The sequence below is a fragment of the Lontra canadensis genome, unplaced genomic scaffold, assembly GCF_010015895.1.
Source record: "Lontra canadensis isolate GAN:19392208 unplaced genomic scaffold, GSC_riverotter_1.0 scaffold101, whole genome shotgun sequence".
Lineage (NCBI taxonomy): Eukaryota > Metazoa > Chordata > Mammalia > Carnivora > Mustelidae > Lontra > Lontra canadensis.
This window is the reverse complement of record NW_022631095.1, coordinates 5,972,912-5,998,783: the sequence shown is the minus strand read 5'-3', so window position 1 is coordinate 5,998,783 and position 25,872 is coordinate 5,972,912. Positions and strand designations below refer to the sequence as shown.

General features: G+C 41.9%; 1 protein-coding gene across 2 annotated transcripts in view; it reads right to left on the bottom strand.

Moving 5' to 3' along the window:
- Positions 1-295: 295 nt before the first annotated feature.
- HGSNAT (heparan-alpha-glucosaminide N-acetyltransferase) overlaps positions 296-25,872 on the bottom strand; it is a 46,737-nt gene continuing 21,160 nt past the window's right edge. For both annotated transcript variants that reach the window (XM_032837940.1, XM_032837941.1), the window contains exons 3-18: positions 22,944-23,080; positions 22,596-22,717; positions 19,368-19,437; positions 17,317-17,386; positions 16,521-16,630; positions 13,536-13,612; positions 12,773-12,803; positions 10,875-11,035; positions 9,215-9,330; positions 6,711-6,832; positions 6,195-6,321; positions 4,422-4,508; positions 2,653-2,730; positions 1,986-2,056; positions 1,781-1,893; positions 296-824 (exon numbers count right to left, since the gene is read on the bottom strand). In XM_032837940.1, coding sequence (XP_032693831.1) covers positions 643-824; positions 1,781-1,893; positions 1,986-2,056; positions 2,653-2,730; positions 4,422-4,508; positions 6,195-6,321; positions 6,711-6,832; positions 9,215-9,330; positions 10,875-11,035; positions 12,773-12,803; positions 13,536-13,612; positions 16,521-16,630; positions 17,317-17,386; positions 19,368-19,437; positions 22,596-22,717; positions 22,944-23,080 — 1,674 coding nt within the window. In that variant the 3' untranslated portion in view covers positions 296-642. The remainder of the gene's footprint in view (positions 825-1,780; positions 1,894-1,985; positions 2,057-2,652; positions 2,731-4,421; positions 4,509-6,194; positions 6,322-6,710; positions 6,833-9,214; positions 9,331-10,874; positions 11,036-12,772; positions 12,804-13,535; positions 13,613-16,520; positions 16,631-17,316; positions 17,387-19,367; positions 19,438-22,595; positions 22,718-22,943; positions 23,081-25,872) is intronic.

The following is a 25,872-nucleotide window of genomic DNA, read 5'->3' as shown; positions in this document are numbered from 1 at the left end:
AGTGGCTGGAATAACACATCTATATTTTAACATCCTTTTCCAAGTAGGGAAAAGGAGAGAATCCCTCCGGACAGAAAGGCATTTTTTGAACCCACCAATGCCTTGCAGATCTGAAAAGGAAATTACTGACTTTCTTAAAATATTAAACTGCTCTTAACCACAAAAAATATCGGGCCACATCACTACCCATCCCATTCGATAAGACTTCTAGTCAGCCACAACAGAAATGAAGGTACTCTTGGCTGGCATGTGTGTACCTGGAAAGGCAGTCTACAGGAAAACAAGATAATAAAAATTAGACTTTAGATTGTTTTATCTGTCACAGACACAAAATGCCCATGGCAATTTCCTTTTGAAGACTTAAATGACAAATCCTTTAAATGAAATTCTAAATTCATCCCTTTACATAGAAGATGGAGAAAAACGACAATTATATTCCAAACATATAAGTCTCAAATATACAGAGTTCTGATAAACAGCCGCATCATAGTAAACCAGCCAGAGCACATCAGCAGCTTCCCCAATCACTGGGAAATACACATCCTACTGATTCTGTAATTCATGGTTCCCTTTAACAAAGGCTGCTTCAACACTCCCGCAGGCCCACTAGAGTCTGCTAGCAATGCATTTCAGCTGGAGCTGTCAGATTTTCCAAAAAACCTTCTTTTTATAAAGAATGTAGGCAATGAGCACCCAAACTGCAGTGGCGACTATGTTCTGAGTTAGGTGCTCTTTGTGTGACTGATTATCCTGTAGCTTCCACTGAAAGGGGAAGTAGTTCTCAAACACCTCGTGGCCAACGTACACCAGAATAGAGTTCATTCCTAGAGAAGAAATACAGAAAATAATATTTTCCTGAGTCACATCTGATCATCTGTTTAATTCTTGAAATTTGATTTTAGTCCAGAGAAAAAAGCAAAATGCACACACTTAATAAATAATGCATTTCTTAAATACTTAACTGTAAGCTAAATCAAAAATTAGAAAATATTTATAATGATGTAATTCTTGAATGCTAAATCTATAAGGAGAGCCAAAATCATTAACTTATCTTTTCTGGACCGGAAACTTGAGGTCAGAAAAATCTGTCAGTGAGTCACTGAAATGACTGGGTCTAGGGCACCTAGGTGGCTCAGTCGGTTAAGCATCTGACTCTTGGTTTCAGCTCAGGTCATGATCACAAGGTCCTGGGGTCAGGCCCCAACATGGGATCTGCACTCATGGCAGAGACCGGTTGAGATTTTTCTCTCGCTCTCTCTCTCCTTCTGCCACTCTCCACCCTGCATGCATATGTTCTCTCTCTCAAATAAATTAATCTTTAAAAAAAGTGATTGCGTCTCTCAGTCTTCAGGCAGATTTGCATCAAAACCATTCCATTTATCTCTTGATACCATTTATCTCCAGTATCTCTTGATATTTCTTATGCATCATCTATAAGGCAGTACATTTGTATTCAGAAAGAAGGCATGGCCTCATTGCTAAAGCGTTAGAAACTGGATGATATCCCCTGGATTGTTTTTGATGCTCTACAACTCAGGACTGCCTGAAGAAACAAGTGGTACTTGGTGTGACCCCACAATCTAAACAGATAAAATGGGTGGACTCCTTTGGAACAGGCCAGGCATGTCCTGCATGTGGCCCCAGCGGCTTGCTCCCTCAGTCTGCATCTTGGAAACCTGCCACTAGGGGCCATGGCCTCAGGTCACAGCACTGGGCACGCTCAGCTGTCTCTGGGCCCGCCCCCTAGGTCACCATCATCAACTCCGAATTAGAGGTTTACCTGGGTAGAAGAACGGGGTTCCCGTCCACAGTCCCTTCACATCCACAATGGGGTACAGGATAAGCAGGAGGAAGAAGGCAAAGGAGCTCAGTGTGGTGACATATGAAATGGACCTACAAGATGAATGAGGTGTTTCAGGGCTCCTGAGGAGCACATCCAGCATCAGCAAGATCAACCCAACATTAAATGGCACTGTTATACCTACCACAGATTTTTGTTTATTGGAATAAAGCCTTCATTTTCAGAAATTTTCGTCAAAGCAACAGAAATAAGCCCCTATAACAGGGGGAGAAGGATGTTAGTTTTTTAAAATATTATCTCAAAAAACAATTATGCTTCAAAACTGGAAAATATGTTATTTAATTACTTAGGGAGGACTGAAAATTGTGTCTTACATTTTATTCTTTCAACTGGAAAACTATTTTCAAGATGCATAACTAAAAATATTCTCCAAAACAAAAAATCTCCAAAGCATTCTCTTGAGTCAAAGGTAAACTAATAAATAAATTAGAGAGGAAATGTGAAGGATAAAATGAACAGCCCAACTTTTAACTCTCCGTCACTGGGAGATCTGGAAGTGGACCTCTGATAGCTATTACCCTGCTCTTCCTGGTCTGGTTCCCCACCGGAACCCACACAATTTCTTCACGACTCCAGCTGGCCTGTTCGACAGCAAACACTCTTAGTTATAAAGACATTTGCCTAAGAAAATAAAACTGAGAGTTCAGGTGTAAAGACGTGTTCCTCTCCGCTGTTCTGGTGAAGAATGTAACCCTATGCTGTGGTGGCAGCTGCTGTCCAGTGCTGCTAAACATTTTCTTTCTTCGAAACATGTATAGATGGGATTTTAGTGAGGAATGCCAGTTACTTACTAGAAAACAACACCAGGCAGTAAATCTGATCAGAACGTCTTTGGTCTGATCCTTGTAATACAAGAGTATTTTTCCTGCCTGGAGAAGAAAACACAGATGACTATGAGAACTACTTAAGGTATATTCGTGTTTTGTGTTCATCTACATCCTAATCACTCAACAGACAGACTCATCTGCCAGGCATGATGCTAGATGTGGGGATTACCGAGAGGAATGGAACGTCACCCCTGCCCTTGATGACTGGCCACGGAGGCACGGGGGACTCCTCGGGAAGATGGGAGGAGATGCCAGGGAGGAAGTGCCATCCGGTTGAGGCTACGAGTGCAAAGCAGGAAGGGCATCTGGGCAGAATGGAAAAGCATGCACAGAAACAGGTCAAATGGCTGAAAGAGCACGCGTCCCTGAGCTGCAGGTCACTGAGAAGGGCTAGAGGGTTGGGACGGTGAGGGGAAGGTGGGAGGCGTGTGAGTTTGTGGGTCTCACTGGTGAGGCACAGGCTTTCTCCCGTGCATAAGAGGGAGCTGAGGAAAGTCACTTCTCCTCCACCCCAAAAAAACACCAGTAACACGGGGACCAGCTCAGACTGGCTTGCTGTACAGCCCAGTTTGGCGACAGTAAAGGAGAGGGTGGTACTAGAGGCAGAAACAGAAACAGTACGAACTGGACTTCGCCTGAAATTAGGAATTAATTTCTGAAAAACATCAAAGGATAAGAAAATGTTCGTAATAACTTGTGACTAAAACTAAAATTTATGAATGTTTTCTATGTGCCAGTTCTTAGAATTTCACAGGAATTACTCAGTCCTCTCCACACAGAGGGATGAACATGCCCGAGGCTACCCAGTTGGAAAGTGGTAGAGCAGGTTCAAGCCCAGACAGTGTGGCCCCAGGCTGCTCTCACTGGCGCAAATTCATCCCTGCAGATCTGCAGATGCAGGAATGAAATGAATATATGTGAAAGCACCCACTGTGAACTGTAGTGTGCTAGAGAGGTGAGTATAGAGCAGTATTTCTAAATATGAATCGCCAAAACGTATATGCTTTAGATCCACACTATCCAATATGGCAGCTACTAGCCATATTGGAGACTATTTGAAGTTAAATTTAAATTAATTGAAATTTAAAATTTTGTTCCTTGGTCATACTAGCCACATTTCAAGTACTCAAAAGCCACATGGACATGAATATTTTCAACAGAGCCTTCCATCTGCTGCTTTACAGACTTTTCCCTCCCCCAAAATAGCTCTGCTCAAAAAAGAGTTTCAAACACCAATAAGGAGAACTTTAGGGGGGAAAAAATGTAGACTGCTCAGAATTTTTAAAAAATTGCATGTGAGATAAACCAAGAACAACCTGTATTTGACTCTGGTATACAATATGCATAACCTGAAACCATACAGAGTGTGCACAAAAGAAATAAATGTGACAAGAGGGGACACAGGGACTTCCCAACACCACCAGCACCCAAACATTCTGCACCCTCCAACAGGGAGACCTTTTACCCAGAAACTGCTATGCATCCATTCCTAAGATAAGCCATATAAACAATGAGAATTTGGGGGTGAGGGAATATAGGAATTATACCTAATTATTTCCATGTGCTGAATTTTAGCAACTTCTGATTTTGACAATCTGTCACACATAACAGAATTTATTAGACCATAGAAGGTATGCTTCCAATTACTTGTTTTAATTAAACAGTTTTTGAATTAGTGATGAATAATCATGAACGGTCAGAAAGATGTACACCCTAATGAAATGAACAAATACCTGAACGCCTAAAAATGCCATCACAATGGAGTTGATGGTCCCTAAAATTCCCTCTGGATCGTAGGCCACCTGGGTATGATAAAGCACCTTAACAAAACAGAAAAAGAAGGCAGGACTCAGACCACAAAATGCACACAAACAATTCAGAGATCAAACACAAACTTGAAGACACTCCAGAATTCAATTGTTTTCATTTTTGCTGCAGAAATTCATGGCCAGCTTGTGGGGATTATAGGCAGAATACTTCTGATCAATAAAGTGTGGGGTGTGTGATACCAGAAGGGACCTCAGAGCCCAGGGATGAGCCATGACCCAGAGCAGCCACTTCAACTTCAGGGGCCAGTGATTTGACGCATCCCTAACTGGTTCCAACACTGTGCAGAATACCTTCATCACTGTCAGGTTTATTCCCTTTAGTCAACACTACTATAACATCAAAAAGCTGTTCCTGAGACACCTGGAACTGGCTCAGTTGGTTAAGTGGCTGCCTTCAGCTTCCTGCTCAGTGGGGAGCCTGCTTCTCCCTCTCCCTCTGCCCGAACCCACCCCACTCCCTTTGTGCTCTCTCTCAAATAAAATCTTAAAAAAAAAAAAAAAGGCTGTTCCTTCCTAACTTCCTTTACGGCAAATAACATTAAAAAATATATCTGGGGGGGCGCCTGGGTGGCTCAGTGGGTTAAAGCCTCTGCCTTCGGCTCAGGTCATGATCCCAGGGTCCTGGGATCGAGCCCCGCATCGGGCTCTCTGCTCGGCCGGGAGCCTGCTTCCTCGACTCTCTCTGCCTGCCTCTCTGCCTACTTGTAATCTCTGTCTGTCAAATAAAATAAATAAAATCTTTAAAAAAAAATACATATATATCTATATCTATATCTATATCTATCTATCTGGGGAGGGGGGGAGCGCCAGGGTGGTTCAGTCGGTTAAGCATCTGCCTTTGCCTGAGGGTCCTTGGATCGTGACCCACATCCAGCTCCCTGCTCAGCAGAGCCTGCTTCTCCCTCTCCCTCTCCCTGTTGCTCTGCCTACTTGTGCTCTCTTTCTCTCAAGTAAATAAATAAAATCTTAAAAAAAAAATTTTTTTAATATATATCTGTACTATTTTACTGCAGAAATTTGGAAACAGTGCGATGGCTGCCACAGTGCATCCCTCAGATATCCCCCTGCCCATGCCTCTTAGGACTGAAGTATTCATTCCCTAAGCTGGTAGAAATATCACTGGTCAAAAGCTCTCAGCCAAGTCCCTTTTCTGGATCTGTCCTTGACTGAAGAGAGCTGCCTCTCCAGGAGCCACACTCCCTTGCTGGGGGAGGTCCACGTCCAATGGCCCGATCCCTGACTCACTCAGAATCACTCTAAAGCACCAGTCTAGGCCCGCAGGAGATTAGCTAAGGCCTTGTGTGACTACCAGCCAGTCCAACTTCCCCTTCTGCTCGTTCCTGCTTCCTCTGATCCTGAGCAGGGGCTGATTCCGAAAGGATGACCTGTAAGCTTCCTACACACCAATCTGGGCCTCAGAGTCTGCTGCCAGGAAGTCTGAGCTGAGCCACCACATGCCTGATCCACTGCATCTGCACTTTCAAATCCAAAGTTACTGAGATACACAGACCCATAATAAACACTCCATTTCCTACATCAGTGAACTTTTCAAATAAAAATTAGTTCCCATGATAGTTTGTTAAATGGACAGAGTCTCCAGTTGTCTGGCCCTTTCTGTTTTCCTTCACTTCAGAGCTCCCAAGGGTCTCACTGAAAGTGCAAGGTCGGCTCACTCACGGCGGAAGAAGGATGCTGGTAAATGTGGTCATCTCCCAAAAGCAGGCGGTCAATGTAGCCAGCAGCTCCTCCAGTACAATTTGGATACTTCCCCAAATCTCCAATGCCACCAGGGCCGAGATAACCACTGGGAAAGTGAAAACATGTACTTAATTGACAAGACTTCAGTGCGAATAAGGCTTATCCTGGCAACGGTCACAGCCCAACAAGAAGCCTCAAACACTGAGACTCCTTGGTACCACGCACTCCTCATGGATGCTCTTCTGACTTGACTACTCCCCACAAGCTAAGGCGGACAGCCCAACTTCCCTTCAAACAGACCCCGAAAAAGCCTCATGGAGACAGTCCTCTGGACGTACACCAAACTCCTCTCCCAATACACATGATGGCTCAAAGGAGAAGAGAGAGAGAAAGCAAGTTCCTCTTCCTCTGGAAATCTGCAAGTTCTCACCCCAGAAGCTCTGACTTGGCAGAAAAGGACATGCAAAAAGGGATTACCTACATGGGCTCACTTACGTAGGACATCCAGGAACAGGCAAGAAGAATGTCAAAGCCAGCCAAATGCTTTCCAGCATCAGAATGAAGAGCCACTGGGGCCAGCTGAAGATGATGTCTCGAAGGGAAAAGCAGCTTCTCTCCTGAGTGAGGAGTTATTAAAAAAACAAAAATGAACTACATTTAAGTTGAAGAGGAAAAAATATGCAGTAAACATATTTGGGAAATTCCTGGTGATTCTTCTGTTGGCCTTTATGGTAGTAATACAAAAACAGATGCATGTTTATTTCATATACATTATGTGGTCTACCTGCCCCTCTCCATGAAATATAGTAAAACATTAGTTAAGAAGAAATCACTGGATGGGACACCGGGATGGCTCAGTCAGTTAAGTGCCCAACTCTTGATTTTGGCTCAGGTAAGATCAAGCCCTGCATCCAGCTCTGCACTTAGCATGGAGTCTGTTTGGGATTTGCTCTCTCCCTCTCCCTCTACCCCTCCCCCACTCATGCTCACTCTCTAAATAAAAAAATAAAATCTTAAAAAAAATTAACTGGACAATTCTACTCTTACATCCAAGAGAATTGAAAACAGATGTTCACACAAAAACTTATATACAAATATACATGGAATCTTTATTCATACTTGCCAAAGAATGAAAATAAGTCAAATGCCTATCAACTGATGAATGTATCAAGAAAGTAGTACATTCATAAAATGGAGTATTATTCAGCAATAAAAAGGAATAAAGCACCAATACATGGTCCTTGAAAAATATGCTAAGTGAAAGAAACCAAACAGAAAGGCACATGTTATATAATTCCATTTATATGAAATGTCCAAAACAGGTAAATCTACAGAGACAGAAAGTGGAGGAGGGGTTGCCTGGGGCTGGGAGAGTCACGGGGAACAGCAAGTGGCTGGTAGTGAATACAGGGTTTCTTGTGAGGTAAAGAAAACATTCTAGAATTGGGCAGTGGTGATGACTGCACGACTCTGTGAATATACTAAGTATCATTGAATTACACACTTCAAACTTGTGAGTTTTATGGTATGTGAAATATATCTCAATAAAGCTGCCATTTAAAAAGCTATTATAAAAAACACACTTTAAGAAAGGAAAATGAAATTTAAACTTTTGGAGCTGTCCTGACTGAAGGAAGGAGTACAGCCTACCTATTCCTGGTATCTCACCCAAACCCTCGCTCCATTGTGGGGGTGGCAGATGAGCCTCCACAGACCTTGGGTCCCACATGACTAACCAAGCCCATATTCATGTCTCATCTCGCTCCATCTCAAGAAAATCCACAGCAGAGGGTACACAAACAATGACACAGCAGGGAGAGCAGGTAAATGAATAATGATCCAATGCACTCCAAGGATATATGACCAAGCAATCATTACAGGAAGAGCCAAGAAAATCAGTTTAGTAATGAATTTGCTAGTTACATATATGGAAATGAGCCAGAAAACAAATACAGCTTTATTAATTTATTAAGAAGGACCCCAAGTGGAAGAATTTAAACACTTCTGGGGCGCCTGGGTGGCTCAGTGGGTTAAAGCCTCTGCCTTTGGCTCAGGTCATGATCCCAGAGTCCTGGGATCGAGCCCCGCATTGGGCTCTCTGCTCAGCAGGGAGCCTGTTTCCTCCTCTCTCTCTGCCTACTTGTGATCTCTGTTAAATAAATAAACAAACCAAAAAAAAAAAAATTTAAACATTTCTTCCTGAATATTTGTCTCTAGCAGGGAAAAAAAAAAAAGCTCCATCTGCAGTAATTTATAGTAAGATAAAAAGCAATCGTGAAAGAAGTGAGGCTCTCATACTTCCCACAAAAAAGAAATATGAAGTAGCCAAACAGCCAAGGATAATACTGTCATTCTCCTCTACCCTACTTTGGCATTTTTCCTCTAATCTTCACAGCATCCATATAGATACTGAAATGTTTTGTGAGTTTTCTAAATATCCTGTACTACGACAAAATGGAAAAACTGGCAGTAATGCCCCCAAAGACTGAACTAGCGAACTAGCTGATATTATTTAATGCCATCAAAATGCATTTGATTACTGGGCACTTAAAAATGTATTAAGAGGGACGCCTGAGTGGCTCAGTTGGTTAAGCGGCTGCCTTCGGCCCAGGTCATGATCCCAGCGTTCTGGGATCGAGTCCCACATCAGGCTCCTTGCTCAGCAGGAAGCCTGCTTCTCCCTCTGCCTCTGTCTGCCACTCTGTCTGCCTGTGCTCACTCTCTCTGGCCAAAAAAAAAAAAAAAAAAAAAAAAAAAGTATTAAGAGGGTAGATCTCATGGTATGTGGTTTTCTTCCCCACAACAGAGAAAAAAGGATTGATGTAAAGACTAAAGGAAAATAACTAATTGAAGGAAAAAAGAATGCACTTGACTAACAGAGTTAAGGAGTCTACTGAGATACACTATTCTGCCCAGAACTAAAGAAGATTCTGAAAATCATACAGTGATTCCCACCATCCCCCCCTCACCACCCCATGTTTAAAAGTAGGATTTCTTACCGAGGCACAACTTTCAGGCACAGGTTTAGCAAAGATGAGCTCTAACACAGCAACCACAAAGTAGGTCACCCCCAGCCTCTGGAGCACACCAGGAATTCGTACCTTATCCCAAGACACTGCAGAAGGCACAAATTTGGTGAAGTGTTAGCCAGCATTCCTCCTCCTGCCCTAGCCAACATAACTGTTCTCTAGGGGGGGAAAGCATACCTCTATTGCACTTAAGTTGTTGTCTCGGCCCTTGGAGATAGGAATACATAGGGGACTTGGCTCAAACTCATAGTAGGAAGTGGCCAGCTGGGACACAGGGATAAGAACACATGTGTTCGGGTGCCTGGGTGTCTGAGTTGGTTGGACGACTGCCTTCGGCTCAGGTCATGATCCCAGAGTCCCCGGATCGAGTCCCACATCGGGCTCCCAGCTCCATGGGGAATCTGCTTCTCCCTCTGACATTCTCCCCTCTCAGGCTCTCTCTCACTCTCTCTAATAAATAAATAAAATCTTTAAAAAAGGGGGGGGCCACCTGGGTGGCTCAGTGGGTTAAAGCCTCTGCCTTCGGCTCGGGTCATGATCCCGGGGTCCTGGGATCGAGCCCCGCATCGGGCTCTCTGCTTAGCAGGGAGCCTGCTTCCTCCTCTCTCTCTGCCTGCCTCTCTGCCTACTTGTGATCTCGGTCTGTCAAATAAATAAATAAAAATCTTTAAAAAAAAAAAAAAAAAAGAACACATGTTCCTTCAGTATGAGATAAAGCAAGGACTACCTGGGCCCTGAAGTTCCTCTCCTGGCCCTTTGTCATTCTGGGTATGGATTCAATCGACTCTCACATCCACCAGCAACTTGCAGAGCCAGCACAGGCCACCAACAGACTCTCCCTGTCTTACAAGCTTCATGGCTACATCACTGGAAGAGTGGGACCATGTAAGGAATCCTACCATATATTCTCCTGGGAGCAGTGGCTCATTTTTTTGAGATGCATCGAATCAACTATTCAATGATACCTTCCCTTCTGACCCCAACTGGAAGCGACCTCTATCTCCCCCTAATGGCTACTCTTAGTGCTTCTTGTCCATAGGGACGATCTGGCTACTGTCCAGATAACTGTGTCCTGTTTTGCTAATGCCATTGTATGACCCTTGAGTACAGCTAACTACTGCCTTTCCTGACCCTGATGCAGGTCGCAAGCACGGGGTATGCGTCCTTCCCTTGGCCTTCCCATCTCACTCACTGCTAAAACAATAACAAAGATATTCCTTCCCAGCAACCCAGCGGGCATACAAGTGATGACAAAGGTGGATTCTTGAACTACCATACAATCTCCTTATGGAAGCTGATGAATCCAAAGTGGCAGGAAGGCAGGGTCCAGAACGAGGTGACCTGATCTGGCCCTACTACTCTGTTCCTGCCTCAGAAGACCCACAGAAAGCACTTCAATCTCTCTAGGACTCCGAGTATTCCTCTGTACAGCAGAAGGGTCTGACTGGTCTTAGAAGCTCTTCCCAGGTCTGAAGTCCAAAGACAGTAACAATAATGGCTGAAGTTATACAAGCAGGTATACACTTGCGGGTATCTGAGATGGAGGAGTTATATTTCTTTTAAAATTATGACACGTAGCTTCCATATTTCAACCACAATATATGCTAACAAGAGGTGAAAAAATACTTACATGGACCAAGGCAATAATTGGGGTTCACAATGACCACTCCGATACAGATTAACAGGAAACTCCTCCATGCAATTTTCCCTAGCAATCTGAATTTTGAACATCCTCGTTGCAGTATGGAAGTCATTGATAGAAAAACTGAAGATCCCATAATAAATACAAACCTAGAAAAAAAGACAGCTATTAAGAGGTGATCATTTCTAGGGTGGGGTTTTTTTTGTCTATATATCATTAATATTTTATAATCTACTACATAAAAGCAGCGATATATTATTTTTCTAAAGTGGCCAATTATGAAAGTAACACTGGAGAAAGAATCAGAACAAAACCATGTTGGACTATAAGGTTTGTACACCATCAAGTCATATCCTAGAAGGAAAATTCTTCAGGGCTGAGTACAATTTCCAAGGACAAGTTTCCCATTTATTATTAAAGAGAAACAATAAGAAACTCTTAATCTCACAAAACAAACTGAGGGTTGTGGGGTGGGGGGGTAGGGAGAAGGTGGCTGGGTTATGGACATTGGGGAGAGTATGTGCTATGGTGAGTGCTGTGAAGTGTATAAACCCGGCGATTCACAGACCTGTACGCCTGGGGCTAATAATACATTATATGTTAATAAAATTTTTAAATTAAATTAAAAAAAGAGAGAGAGAAACAATGATGAAGATGCTAGAATCGAAACAACTAGACATTCATCACACCCTCAAAGTCCCTGAGAAACAAACACACATCAATCATTTCTAAATTCACTCTTTCTCCTAAAAGAAAAATGAAAGCTATTTCTTTTCCTAATTTTGTCTGAGCCACATACCTCTTTTCTTCCCTTTTACTAAATTAACTCTTTGAAAAAAAAAGTTGGAATAGCAATCTTTCCAATGATTGAGTGTGAGGTCTAACAGAGGTGAGAATTTGCCCTTGCCACATTTCTTGATATCCCCTGGCTTCCCTTCTTGGGGTCACCTAATTGGATAAAAAGTGTCTATTAACAGAAATGGGAACACATTTCCTACAGGGAATCTCATAAAGAATGTACATAAATGGGAACTCTGGGTGGTTCAGTCCATTAAGCGTCTGCCTTCAGCTCAATTCATGATCCCAGTTTCCTGGGATTGAGCCATGCACTGGGCTCCCTGCTCAGCAGGGAGTCTGCGTCTCCCTCTGCCTTTGCCCCTTGTTCATGCACATGCTCTAATAAATAAAATCTTTAAAAAAATGTACATAAATAATTACAGGTCTTCAGGCATGTAAAACTTCCTCAAACCCAAAACCACCTCAAGCAAGAACCGCAGCTCCCCCACAAGAAACCCTGAGTTCATATTGTGATGAAACACAAGGGACCAAAGACATAAACCAATAGCTAGTACTACTTCCTACAAATGGGACAAAGTCACTCAAAGCGTCAGAGGCAATGACACAAATCCCACATTATACAAGAAGTCGGGGTCCCTTAACAAGGTCAGAGACAGAGTAGGTCATTCCTGTATTACTTTTAATTTTAATTTAATACTATCATTGCCCTGTTACATACTTATCAGAATTTCCTGATGCCAATATACTATAATTTCTTTTAGGAAATATGACTTTTATACTTATTTTCAGTATTAGTGGAATTTAACCACATATTCAGATTTTATGATTTCCTATAAGATCCCAAGATCTTATATACCATATCTACAAAAACAAAATGTTCCCTGTGAAATCATTCATCTTTTATATGCAGGTTTCAGATACGCCCTCTTACCAAGCATATGAACTATCCAGTAACATAACTTTTGGAAGGACCTGTAAGCAACATAGACCTGTGGCCCAGAACTCAAGGATGGTCTCAGAGAAAGGCTCCAGCATGAGCTGGACACTTGGATGACCTATGGAAGAGCTGGTGGTAGACTGCAACTCACCATGGGAATACGAGGTCAGCCACCGTCAGTCCTGGAGAATAACACAAGCACAAGAGTAAGGAAAAAGACTCTAGAATGTAAATACTTCCTAAAACTAGAATGGCTCCTTTACATACTGATATATATGGAAAGTAAACTCACACTGGGAGTTTGCAGGAAAACACTGTGAGGTAACATACAGACCTTGGGGACCCTCGACCCAGTCACCAGGCCTGGTGCATTTCCTAAGAACATGACTGAGCAGGGGAAAACCAGAGTAGAAGTCTGTGGACAAGTCTGTTATCTTCAAGCTGTGTTATTCAAAATCCATTCTTAAACCAACTACTGAGCCAGGTTTACAGCCATTACTCAACACCACTCAGACCAACCTGAGTTCAATGGCACCCTGAGGAGGACCATGAGTCTTAGAAGGTAGAACTCCCGTGTGGCTGTAATAAAAGGTGCATCTAGAAGATGACAAGAACCATTTACAACTAAATTCTTAACAGCTTCTGCAGAGTCCCATAGCCCTGCAGCAGAGTCTTGGGCATCCGCGTGTTATCACAGTGAAGCATTACAAAGCCACAGCACAGGAAAGCCAAGAACAAAACAAAAGGGTTAACAGCATCATCTAAAGGTCATCGTATGGGGGCAGGAGATCAGCACTCAGAGGAGGCTGGTGGGGCCTTGTCTCTGAGCTCCTGAGAGGATGCTGAGAGGTTCTCTTGACCACACTTCTCTGAGGGTCCTACGCAAACAATACCACTTTGAGGAAATATCTTACCATTCCAACTTGAGTGTTTGAAGTACCAATATTTTCCTCCTCCATAATTGACGAAGACCATGAGGATGAGAGCTATCCTGTAAAGCAGCAAGGAGCACACTTTCAGGGCTTGCCCATGTGACAGGGAATGGCCCAACTGCAAGAGACACACTTACACTCACAGGGGCAGTCACAACACAGATACACTTAAAGAGCAGGAAACTATTATTTCTAATTACTACAATTTGGGCCCTACACAAAGCCCTTCTGTTGCCAACATTTCCAACCTGATTTTTAAAAAAAATTTTTTTTTAAGATTTTTATTTATTTATTTGACATACAGAGATCACAAGTAGGCAGAGAGATAGGCAGAGAGAAAGGAGGAAGCAGGCTCCCTGATGAGCAGAGAGCCCGATGTGGGGCTCGATCCCAAGACCCTGAATCATGACCTGAGCCGAAGGCAGAGGCTTAACCCTCTGAGCCACCCAGGCGCCCCCTGATCTTTTTTAACTAGGCTCCATGCGGGGCTCGAACTCATGACCCTGATCAAGACCTGAGCTGAGATCAAGAGTCAGACACTCAACTGATTAAGCCACAGAGGCGCCCCTCCAACATGATTTCTTTTTCTTTTTTTTTTTTTTTAATAGATTTTATTTATTTATTTGACAGAGAGAGGTCAAAAGTAGGCAGAGAGGCAGGCAGAGAGGGAGAAGGAAGCAGGCTTCCCGCCGAGCAGAGAGCCCGATGCGGGGCTTGATCCCAGGACCCTGAGACCATGACCTGAGCCAAAGACAGAGGCTCAACCCTCTGAGCCACCCAGGTGCCCCTCCAACATGATTTCTTTTTTTTTTTTTTTAAAGATTTTATTTATTTCTTTGACAGAGAGAGATCACAAGTAGGCAGAGAGGCAGGCAGAGAGAGAGGAAGGGAAGCAGGCTCCCTACTGAGCAGAGAGCCTGATGCGGGACTCGATCCCAGGACCCTGAGATCATGACCTGAGCTGAAGGCAGCGGCTTAACCCACTGAGCCACCCAGGCGCCCCACCAACATGATTTCTTAAGAGAAAATTACACTGACACTGAACTGTATAACTTGAAAACAAAGCAGAACATTTCCCATCACTCCACTCTGTGCTAATTACTTAGATGTTGCAGGTTTAAAGAACTGTAGTAGAAGGCATATAGTCATTAGAGCTGAAGGCTCGAATCATGGGCCCTCAACTCTTATTAGGGCAAAACTCTCATCAGTTACCTCAGTGTGCTCCTCTGTAAGACAGGGAACATACCCACAGGGACCCCTGGAACCACTGAGGAAAATGATGTATATCATGGCACCTAACCAGCGCTTGGCACATTTTAGGCACTTAACAAATGTTAGTTCCTATCTACCAGCTAACATCTCATCTCTAAAAGTGGCAATGAGAATCAGAAAAAAAGAGGAATAGGGGCTCCTGGGTGGCTGTTTTAAGCTTCTGACTCTTGCAGCTCAGGTCATGATCTCAGGTTGTGAGATCGAGCCCCACGTTGGGCTCCATGAAGGGTGTGGAGTCTGTTTAAGATTCTCTCTCTCGGGGCGCCTGGGTGGCTCAGTGGGTTAAAGCCTCTGCCTTCAGCTCAGGTCATGATTCCAGGGTCTTGGGTTCGAGCCTCACGTAGGGCTCTCTGCTCAGCAGGGAGCCTGCTTCCTCCTCTCTCTCTCTCTCTCTCTCTCTCTGCCTGCCTCTCTGCCTACTTGTGATCTCTGTCAAATAAATAAATAAAATCTTAAAAAAAAAAAAAAAGATTCTCTCTCTCCCTCTGCCCCTCTCCCTGTCCCTCTCCTAAAAAAAAAAAAAAAAAAAGAAAGAGGAATATGATAAAACAGACTCTAAATATGCTACTGTTTAATGCTGATTCTGTAAGATACTGAAGAATGAAGACTTGAGTGTGTCACTGCAGTTATCTGTGGGGACTCTGGAGCCAAACTCCTGGAGTCAGATCCCAGCCATCCCACATCATCCCCAAGTGACCTCAGACATGTTACTTAACTCTGTGGCCCAGTCTCTTCACCTGTACAACAGACATCTTAAAAGGACATGCCTCATGGGATTGTTAAGAGATTGAATAAACTATGACAAGTAAGAACAGTACCTGGCACAGGGTGAGAATTCAAGAATCCTTTGCAATGGTTTTAATTCTTATTACTGCCTGGCTTCCAACATGCACCCCAGAGCACTCAGTGTCTGAGGAGGCTGGGACAGAACTGTAATTATCACCAGAGTTTCAAAGCCCTCCATAAGGGGCACATGGTGGCTCAGTCAGGTAAGTGTCTGCTTTTGGCTCAAGTCATGATCCCAGGGTCCTGGAATCAAGCTCCACAGGGTCTGTCTCCTCACTGAGTGAGGAGTCTGCTTCTCCTACTCTTTCTCCTCTATCTCCTACTCTCTCTATCAAATAAATAAATAATCTTAATAAAAAAAAATAAAAAATGAAAGCCCTCCATGGGTAGAAATGGAAGGCCTAACACCTACATGTTTATTTTCAGCTATATGGTTCTAAACTTTATTTCCAGAGTTGGGTCCTGGCCCTCACACTTCTACCCAAACTCTAAAATAACAAGTTGCTGCAGGACGCTGGATTTGTCTCCCAGAGGGCTTGATATTCAAGCTGTTTTGCTAGCAGTGGGGAAGGGCTGGGGCTGGCGCACGCTGGTGTTTCATTTGTCTGATGGGACAGGGGGGTGCAGATGGACGTGCCACTGCCTGCCCACATGACCTTAACTCAGCAGAATCTCCGTACTAGCGCAAACTGGCTCTGGCCTCATCCCTTGATTCTTCTCCAGCAACTTTATACTTGCTATCATGACAGTTTTTGAGTAAAGAGAGGCCACTGATTTTATTCTCACACCAAGAAGTCCTGCCTATCCTACGAAGTAAAAGTTATGTAAAATAGTTAAAAGCGTGTTTATGTGTAAACATGTAATTCTAGACTGCCTGTGCCCACCATGCCCCATGGAAGCCCCACATACCCCCTGAATGTGTCTATACAGCGGAGGCGTGGCGTTGCAGCGGGCGGACGCCATGCTTCCGGTTGAGCATCGCCACCGATGGAGGCTGCCCTGCTTGGAGACCCCAGCTCCTTCAGAAAAACGGGGAGAGAAACATGCCAGTTGATAATATAGTGAGTTAATTTCAGTTTTCTGGTTTTTTAGGGAAGAGATTAACAGATGGGAGAGCTAAAAACCATTGTCCAAATAATCCTTTAATTTGCTTTTGTAAAGGTCCCACCCAGAGGTTTAGTTTTTCACAGTTGATTTCTGTGCTGTCTGCCAAGCCATGCTGATGAACCACCACAAAGACCTGGTCCCTAAGCACATCTGGTACAAGAGGACAAGCAAATATGCCCATTTATGGACATATCTATGTCCATAATGAATTTATTAAAATAAATAATATATTTAATTACCACAGGAAGCCATCGATTTTTAGATTTCATATTGATAGCTCTATTGTTTTCATCTTGATATTCTCTATTTAACTGGATCGATTCAACAGTGCAGCCTGCAGAGAGAAAAATGTCTCCACACCATGCATATAATGCAACCCAAAGTTCCAGCTTCACCAGGAAAGAGAAGGGGATGGTGCCCTTCACCAGAGCTGCAGATAAGGCTGCCTCTCTTTATGAAGGCTACAGAACACACGACTGACCTGGCCTTCCACAATATAAATAAGATTAATTAAGCCAGATAATAAAGATTATTAAATAGGGAATTATAAATTCCAAATAGAGAAAACCACCACACGTATTGCATTCTAATAACTCACAGAATTGATGAGGCGATCAGTTTCCCGGGAATTTATTGCTTTAGAAATCCAATTATGAAAGTCGTCTAAACTATAAATAAATAAAAAGCTCAGTTAATTTATTTTCTTTGGCAGAATTTTCAAAATGATTGTGTACTGTACTGAAAAAAATTCACTAAATTCATACTCTATACAAGTCAAAGAATTAAACATTTTAAAGTGTCTTTAAGTGTGGTGGGTCTTACTTCATCCACACTCCCACCTCTTACCCCCTTGCCTTAGGATTGACTATTAAAGAATCCCAAACATGGTGTCATTTAATCCATAAATACTGCAGTTTGTAGATCTAAAAAATAAACGACCCCTCTTTTTTTTAACAGAACTGCAGTTCCATTATTCAGTTTTAAAATATTATCAATAATTCCTTGGTTTTATTATCAATAATTTTATTATCAGTAATTATTATCATAAAAGATCCAGTTCAATTTCTGTCTCGTAAGTTTTTCTTAATTACTCAAATCAGCCTCTAAACATGACCCACATATCTAAGACATATATTCTTATTTTTTCTCTTTATTCCCCACAACTCACTCCTATTTCTACTTTATTCAGCACTGGTAACATCACCATCACATGAAAACTATTAAAATCAAGACATCTAAGAAGGGGGAAAGGAGAAGGTAAGGTATTTAAAAATTAAAATTTTAGAAACACGCTTGACTTCCTTTTCCATGCTTGTCCTCCCAGTGAAAGGAGAGAGAACCTGTATTCTTACTACCAACTCAGATTTTGTTCTGGTTCCTGCGACACACCTGAACATCCCTGGACTTCCAGGGGCCCGTTGCAAAGTGCTGGGGCAAGGGACAAGGGACTCCCGCTTTGCCATCAGAGCCTTCTGCCCGCAAGGCTGAAGAGGTGAACCACAAGCTACGAGGAGTTTCAATTCCACAGTGGAATGAGGTGGGGTTTGTTCCCTTTCCAAGAGCTCAAGATCAGCTACCAATTACTTTAAAAAGTGATGTCAAAGATCCATTCATATTAAAGGGACCAAATGAAAACATTAATGAACTGGAGTAGTATCTGCATCTTACCAAAAGATTGACTAGATAATATCTTAATTCAAATAAACAACTCTGCCCCTAAAACGCAGTCAGGTTAAAAATCTGCTTCTGAGCAAGAAGTAGTCCTTTTACCCTTACAGACCCTTGTATTTCTAGGATGCACAAAGGAAGAAAGTCAAGGGTGTCTGAACTACCCCAAGCTGCTAGGTTTCCTCAAGGCAGCAGATTTGAAATACTAGGTTTTCTCCCTTCCAGTCTGAATTCGGCTCACCCATAAATAAAATCTTGCGATCCTTCCTGACCCTAACAGGCTGAGCATAGGAAAATTCCATCAATCTTACATCTTTAAAAATATGAAAGAACTTTCCTTTAAAAGGTGACCTGCTGGCCTATATTTATGTGACTTTTTCTTTCCCAGTCCATTCACTCACTTTCACTCTCTCATCTCGTGTGGACTCGCTGTTAACCAGGCAGACAGAGAAGGAACCCCTCGCCAAGCTGCCAGTCTCAAGCAGGGAAAAGCGAGTCCACACCAAGGTCCGGAGATCCAGCGCCCCAGTCTCCATCTCTGCTGCCTGATGCCCAGAGGGCAGGAGCTGGGAAGCTGGACCAGAGGGGTGGCCTCGTGGCTCAGGGTAGGACAGGAGAAGTGTAAGGCAGCATCTGCCTCCTGAGATCAGCCCAGGCCAACTCCTACTCACTACCAAAGCAGGCTGTGAGATGCTTTGGGGAATAATGACTCAAGCATTTTCTTCTCTCTTTTCAGCCATCTGGGAGGACGGAAGGCAAAGATCCATTCGAACTAGGTTATCATGACCCTGAAGTCAGGGACCACCTCTTATTCTACATTGATCCCTCATACCCCAGGCTGGACTGGGCATGGTAGACCCAGTTAAGTATTCATTTAATCAAAGGATAATGGTCACTGAAGGGGCCAAACTAGCCTTCCTGAATTTATTTTTTTCTATATTCTACCTTCCCCAACTGTGCCCTCCCCTAACATTTGCTTACCTCAACAAAAACCTCAGAAAGGATACTGCAATGATGAGTGCCACACCAATAAGGAACGCGATACACACAGCTATAAAAAAAATCAAAGAAAACACCATATCACCAAAGTGTCATCCTAAGCATGGAAGCTGTCAGGTCATTAAGTTTAATCTATAAATTAAAAAATGCACACAAAACAAGGGAAAAGCCTATATTCTTCTGCTAACTTTCCTAAAAACACTTGAGAACATTCATCATTAGAGGAGCACTCATTTTCATTATGAAAAATATCAAATATAGACAAAAGAACAGAGACTTGCATAATAAACCCCCAAATACCCATTATCCAGATTCTAGAATTATCAAGATACTGTCACTCTTGCTTCATCTGTTGCTACTCTGCCTCTGGTTTTTTGCTGGAAGTATTTTTAAGCAAATCCCAGACATGACGTCATTTTCTCCGTCCACCTTCAGTACGTAGCTCTAAAGCACAGGCCTCACAAAAGACGTGTTGGCATCGTGCAACCCCTGACGTGGCCCACTGAGGCGGCTTCTGGAGACATCTATGGAAAATGCATGCCTTCTACCTAGCTGAGAGAAAACAGCATGCAAGTGCAAATAACAAAATAACTGGCCAGTCCTCTTCCAAAGTGTCAAGGTCAAAAAAGACAAAGAAAGGCTGCAGAAACCTAACAACTAAAAGGACTGTGGGATCCTGGACTGCATCCTGGACCAAAGAATGGGCCTTGAAGGAACAATGGGAGAAATCTGAAAAGCCTTCATCAGTTAACAGCGCTATATTAATGTTAGCGTCCTGGTTTCAAGCATTATATATGGGTAACTATACTATGTACTATACTATGATTATATAGTTTAGGGCTTTAGGGTTAGAGTTAGGGTTAGGGTTAGGGCTGGGAAAAGGGTTTATGGGAACGCTTTTTTCCCATGTTTCTTTTAAGTCTAAAATAATTTCAAAATTAAAAGATTCTTATGGCATCTGGGTGGCTGTCGTTAAGCATCTGCCTTCGGCTCAAGTCATGGTCCCAGGGTCCTAGGATCGAGCCCCGCATCAGGCTCCCTGCTCAACAGGAGAGTCTGCTTCTCCCTCTCCCACTCCCCCTGTTTGTGTTCCCTCTCTCACTGTGTCTCTCTCTGTCAAATAAATAAATGAAATCTTAAAAAAAAAATTAAAATATTCTTAAAAATGGACCTTTTGTTATATACATATTTACATCTACCATATCATTAACAACTCCTCTCTAACAGAGTCCATATTTCAATTTTTCTAATTATTTCAAAAATGCTATTTGTAGTTAGTGTGTTCAGGTCAGGATACAAACAAGGTTCACATTTTCTATTTGCTCTTTATGTCTCTTTAGTTGTGTTTAGACAAAAGCAGACATTGACTTGTTCGAAACAAGTTATCTATGAGGATGTCTCATGTTCTAGATCTGTCGGTCTGCTTCCTCATGGTGTCACTGAACTCGTTCTATTCATCCAATGTTCTGCATATGGGCAATTAGCTGTAGAGGCTTGACTAACAAAGTTCAACTTTTGGGGGGAAGAATACTTCACAGATGGTGCTGTGTCCTTCCCACTCCCCACATCAGGCGCACCTGGGGTGGTTGACCATATGCTCAATGCCCGTGTCAGATGGGGAAAGCCTGGCCCTCCTGTCCCAGTTCCTCTTTCATACGATGGTTTCATCCACTCACGATTTTCATCTACATCAATTCCTTCATTAAGGGTTACAAAACAGTGTGCCATTCTGCCACATGTAATAGCTGGATTACTCCTTGAAGAATTTACCCTCAACATCTCAGCCTACTTAGTTATCCTAAAATACAATTAAAATAGGAAATGCAGGATAAATGCTTAGATCCTCCCTTTCAATTAATGATTTTAAGTCACTCCGGTTATCAGGTGTCCTTGTTACCTCCAAAGGCAACTGAAATATTGCCTTTGTTTAGGCAAGTGGCTCTGTTCTTTTAAGTTTCAGAAGGGACTCACTGGTTTTTGTAGATTCAATGTGTTTCCATCCATTACATTCATTATTCTTTCAAATGCTTGAACTGGCTCATGTTGGCCCTTTCATGTTGGTTCTTCCATTCTTTTGACATGACCCTATGGTCTTCAAAAGCTTCGCTGTACACAGTACTTATTAATGCCACAGGGATTATCTAATGGGGGGGGCTCAGACCAACAGATTTTCTTTTTCTTTTTCAAGATTTTATTTATCTATTTGAAAGCAAGAGAAAGCACGAGCAGCGAGGGACAGGTAGAGGGAGGAGAAGCAGACGCCCCACTGACCAGGGAGCCTGATGCGGGGCTCAATTCCAGGACACCAGGATCGTGACCTGAGCTGAAGGACTGACAGATTTTCTTCAGTGGAGTTATTAGAGAATAAACAGTCCCTCCTTAATCTCAGGGACTTCTGAACTGTCCCTATAAGACCCACACAGGGAATACTGTGCCCTCTATCCTAAAACGACGAAAGATACTTGACAGTCATTTGCCCTATTTCTAGTTTCTTTCTTTCTTTCTTTCTTTCTTTTTTTTTTTTTAAAGATTGTATTTATTTCTTTGACAGAGAGAGATCACAAGCAGGCAGAGAGGCAGAGAGAGAGAGAGGAGGAAGCAGGCTCCCTGCTGAGCAGAGAGCCCGATGCGGGGCTCGATCCCAGGACCCTGGGATCATGACCTGAGCCGAAGGCAGAGGCTTTAACCCACTGAGCCACCCAGGCGCCCCTCTTTTTTTTTTTTTTAAAGACTTTATTTATTTATTTGTCAGAGAGAGAGAGGGAGAGAGAGCGAGCACAGGCAGACAGAATGGCAGGCAGAGGGAGAAGCAGGCTCCCTGACGAGCAAGGAGCCCGATGTGGGACTCGATCCCAGGACACTGGGATCATGACCTGAGCCGAAGGCAGCTGCTTAACCAACTGAGCCACCCAGGCGTCCCTTCTAGTTTCTTTCTATTGCACTAACTTTTTTTGGCTTATTTATGCTTCATCATTACACTAGAGAACATCTATGAGAAGATGTTGATTATATAATTTTCTTATGTATCACATAATTTTTTGGTATACACCCATGACACAATCAATACATTATAAATATACCACAACTAAATAAGATAGATAACCTTTAATCCAAGTTTTAGAGTACACAGAGTGTTGCAAAAATTATTCAAAAACTAAAACCTGTAAAACACAAATTTTAAAAAAAAATCAACGAAGAGCCTATACGTACGAAGGTTACTGTCGACTGGCTTCTTGTTGACAACTATGTCACAAGCATTTTCACCGACTCCATTATGGGAGTGCTTTACCACGAGTGAGTAATTTCCAAATTCTCCAAATTTATATTCCAGCCTACGAAGATGTGGTAAAATTAAGAAAAATGGTTAGAGCAGAACATAAGGAGTTGGATTATGGTAATGTCATCAAGGCAGAGTGACAGGCATTCCTGAGTGCAGACCGGGAAAGATATAAAAAAATATTTTGATGGAAGTAAAAGCTAAAAACCAAATACGGGACAAAAACTAGACAGAAACTGCAGGCGTCATGCCAGTAGGGTCAAATCAAAGCAGGTACAAACCTACAAACTTCTTTCTCTTCCAAGGTGTCATTAAGCTGCAGGAGAGATCCATGCTGGGTGCTCACCGCCACCACGGCAATGCTAGGCTTCCCGGGTTTCCCACTCCAGGAAACATTGACCAGAACCTGAAATAAGCACTGTGCAACAGAAACACAACCTGTTAGAGGTGTCTGAAAGGCCACCGGTTGTTGGCACAGATGAGTATCCACCTGAAGTCCTTATAAATTCCATTAACTTAGATAAAATTAGCCTGTATCACTATGTGTAAATTCTTCACCTAATTAACAAATACATCATATACTGTCTTGCATTCCACTGTTTTACATATTACATACATGTAAATTTCCATGATTCTGCCTAATTTGCATATTCAAACTTTTAATGGTTGCATTATAATCCTTTAAATGCTAGAATTTTGAGTGTTTAGGCTGCTTTCAAAGCTTTTGTTTTATCTTTTTGTGTAACATTTATATAAATTGTGTTTTTTAAAGATATACCATACATAATTATAATTTATATTAAATATAATTTATATAAATTAGCTTGTTTTCAAAGATCTACACGTTTTTTGTTTGTTTGTTTGTTTGAAGGTTTCATTTATTTGACAGAGAGACAGACAGCAAGAGCAGGAATACAAGTAGGGGGAGTGGGAGAGGAAGAAGCAGGTTTCCCACCAAGCAGGGAGCCGGATGCAAGGCTCGATCCCACAACCCTGGGATCATGACCTGAGTCAAAGGCAGACACTTAATGACTGAGCCACCCAGGCACCCCAATGATGTTCTTATTCTTTTAAATTCTTGCCCTGAAATAAATTTCCAACAATGAGGTTACTGAATAAAAAATAATTGTTTTGGGACACCTGGGTAATGTGGTCAGGTAAGGGCCTCTTGTTTTCAGTTCAGGTCATGATCTCAGGATAGTGGGATTAGCCCATTGGGTTTCTCTCTCCCTCTCCCTCAGCCTCTCCCCTCCAAATAAATAAATATATCTTTAAAAAAAAAATCATTTTAGGGTACCTGTGTGGCTCAGTTGGTTGAGTAGCTGCCTTCAGCTCAGGTCATGATCCCAGAGTCCTGGGATCAAGTCCCACATCAGGCTCCCAGCACCATGGGGAGTCTGCCTCTCTCTCTGACCTTCACCCTTCTCACGCTCTCTCTCTCTCAAATAAATAAATAAAATCTTTAAAAAAAATCATTTTAATGGTTCTTGTTTTATGTGGCCAAACAGTACTCAAATAAGAAAAATTACAGTATATTTGTTTCTCATTAGCTTTAAGAGGATTTAAAGATCATCTTTTTTGTTCATGTACTAAATACTTATGATATCACAGCATTTAAGATTACATTTTAAATTATCAGTAAATTAAGTAATTCAATATTCTTTTGTTATTTTATATTTCTTATGGTATGAACCATTCTTAGACACAAATCCCCTTGAACATAATCTTAGAAATATGTCCTCATACTGCAACATTAAACTTTTAACTGTCTCAAACATTTCCCCACTCTACTGCTTTCCTTTTCATCTTGTTATATCCTCTTATTTTTAAATATAAGTTTTTAATATTTTATACAGTCATACTAATCTGGCTTGCTGTTTCTTCTTTCATTAGTTTAAAAACGTATTTTGTCTCTTAATTATTTTTTACATTTATGGAGATTATTTTAACTTGAATCCACTTGGAGTATTTGACAGATGGTATATAATAATTCTAGATACCTTCCTCATGGTTTCAGTTTTAACATGTTATGTTAAATTCTCAGAGTAAATTAGATTTCACTTCTTATATTTACGTTGGTCCACTGGTTTTCCTTTCTCTTTTTTGGCTACACAAGTGGTTGTGACTTGGTAATCTATCTTATCTGGTATAGCAAGTTTCCACACTGCCTGTTCTTTTGGGCCATCTTTTGATCCTCTTGCTCATTTACTTTTTCCTATCAATGTGGGAATGACTTATATAGACTCTATAAAGTAGCCATTGCTATGTTAACGGCAACTGTGTTAAAAGTATGAATTACCACCATTTTTTCTATGTTTAGTCTTCATATCATATTGGCTATCTCTCCATTTAACCTGTATTTTTGTCCTAAAATTTCCTTATGGTCTTTATGTATGAACTCTGTTCATGAACTTTATCCTCAGGGATAAAAATATAAGTCATCATAAATAAATCTTTCAAAATGCTAACTTATTCTACTTGACAGAATTTTATTTAAGACTGTTGTACCCACACTGATTAAAAAGTCTGACCTGCATTTCTTTTCCTGTCTTTGCCAGACTTTAACATCCTATCTATACCGCAGAATAAATCAGATATTGAGCTATCATTACAGGGGGGAGAGAGCTTATATTTAGGTTAGTTTATATAAACTGATAATTCTTTATTATTTGAAAATGTAGAAAAAATACTGTATTTCTAGGTGGAGAAATTCATTATAACTTTCCAGATTTCTTTTTCTTTTTTTTTAAGATTTTATTTATTTATTTATTTGACAGAGAGAGAGAGAGAGAGCACAAGTAGACAGAGAGGCAGGCAGAGAGAGGGGGAAGCAGGCTCACTGCCGAGCAGAGAACCCGATGCGGGGCTCGATCCCAGGACCCTGAGATCATGACCTGAGCCGAAGGCAGAGGCTTAACCCACTGAGCCACCCAGGTGCCCCAACTTTCCAGATTTCTTAATCAGTGACTCATCTACTTAGGTTCTCAATTTCTTGAATCAATCTTCATATCATATTTTTTGAAGGAAATCAATTCTTGAATTTTGAATATATCAGCTTATAAACTATTCATTTGACCATAATTATTTTAATTATAGCGGTTATCCATATCCTAATTTCTAATTTTATTCATTTCTATTTATCAATAATTTGTCAATTATACAACTTTTATTTTTAAAAAATCATCTCTTGGGGTGCCTGAGTGGCTCAGT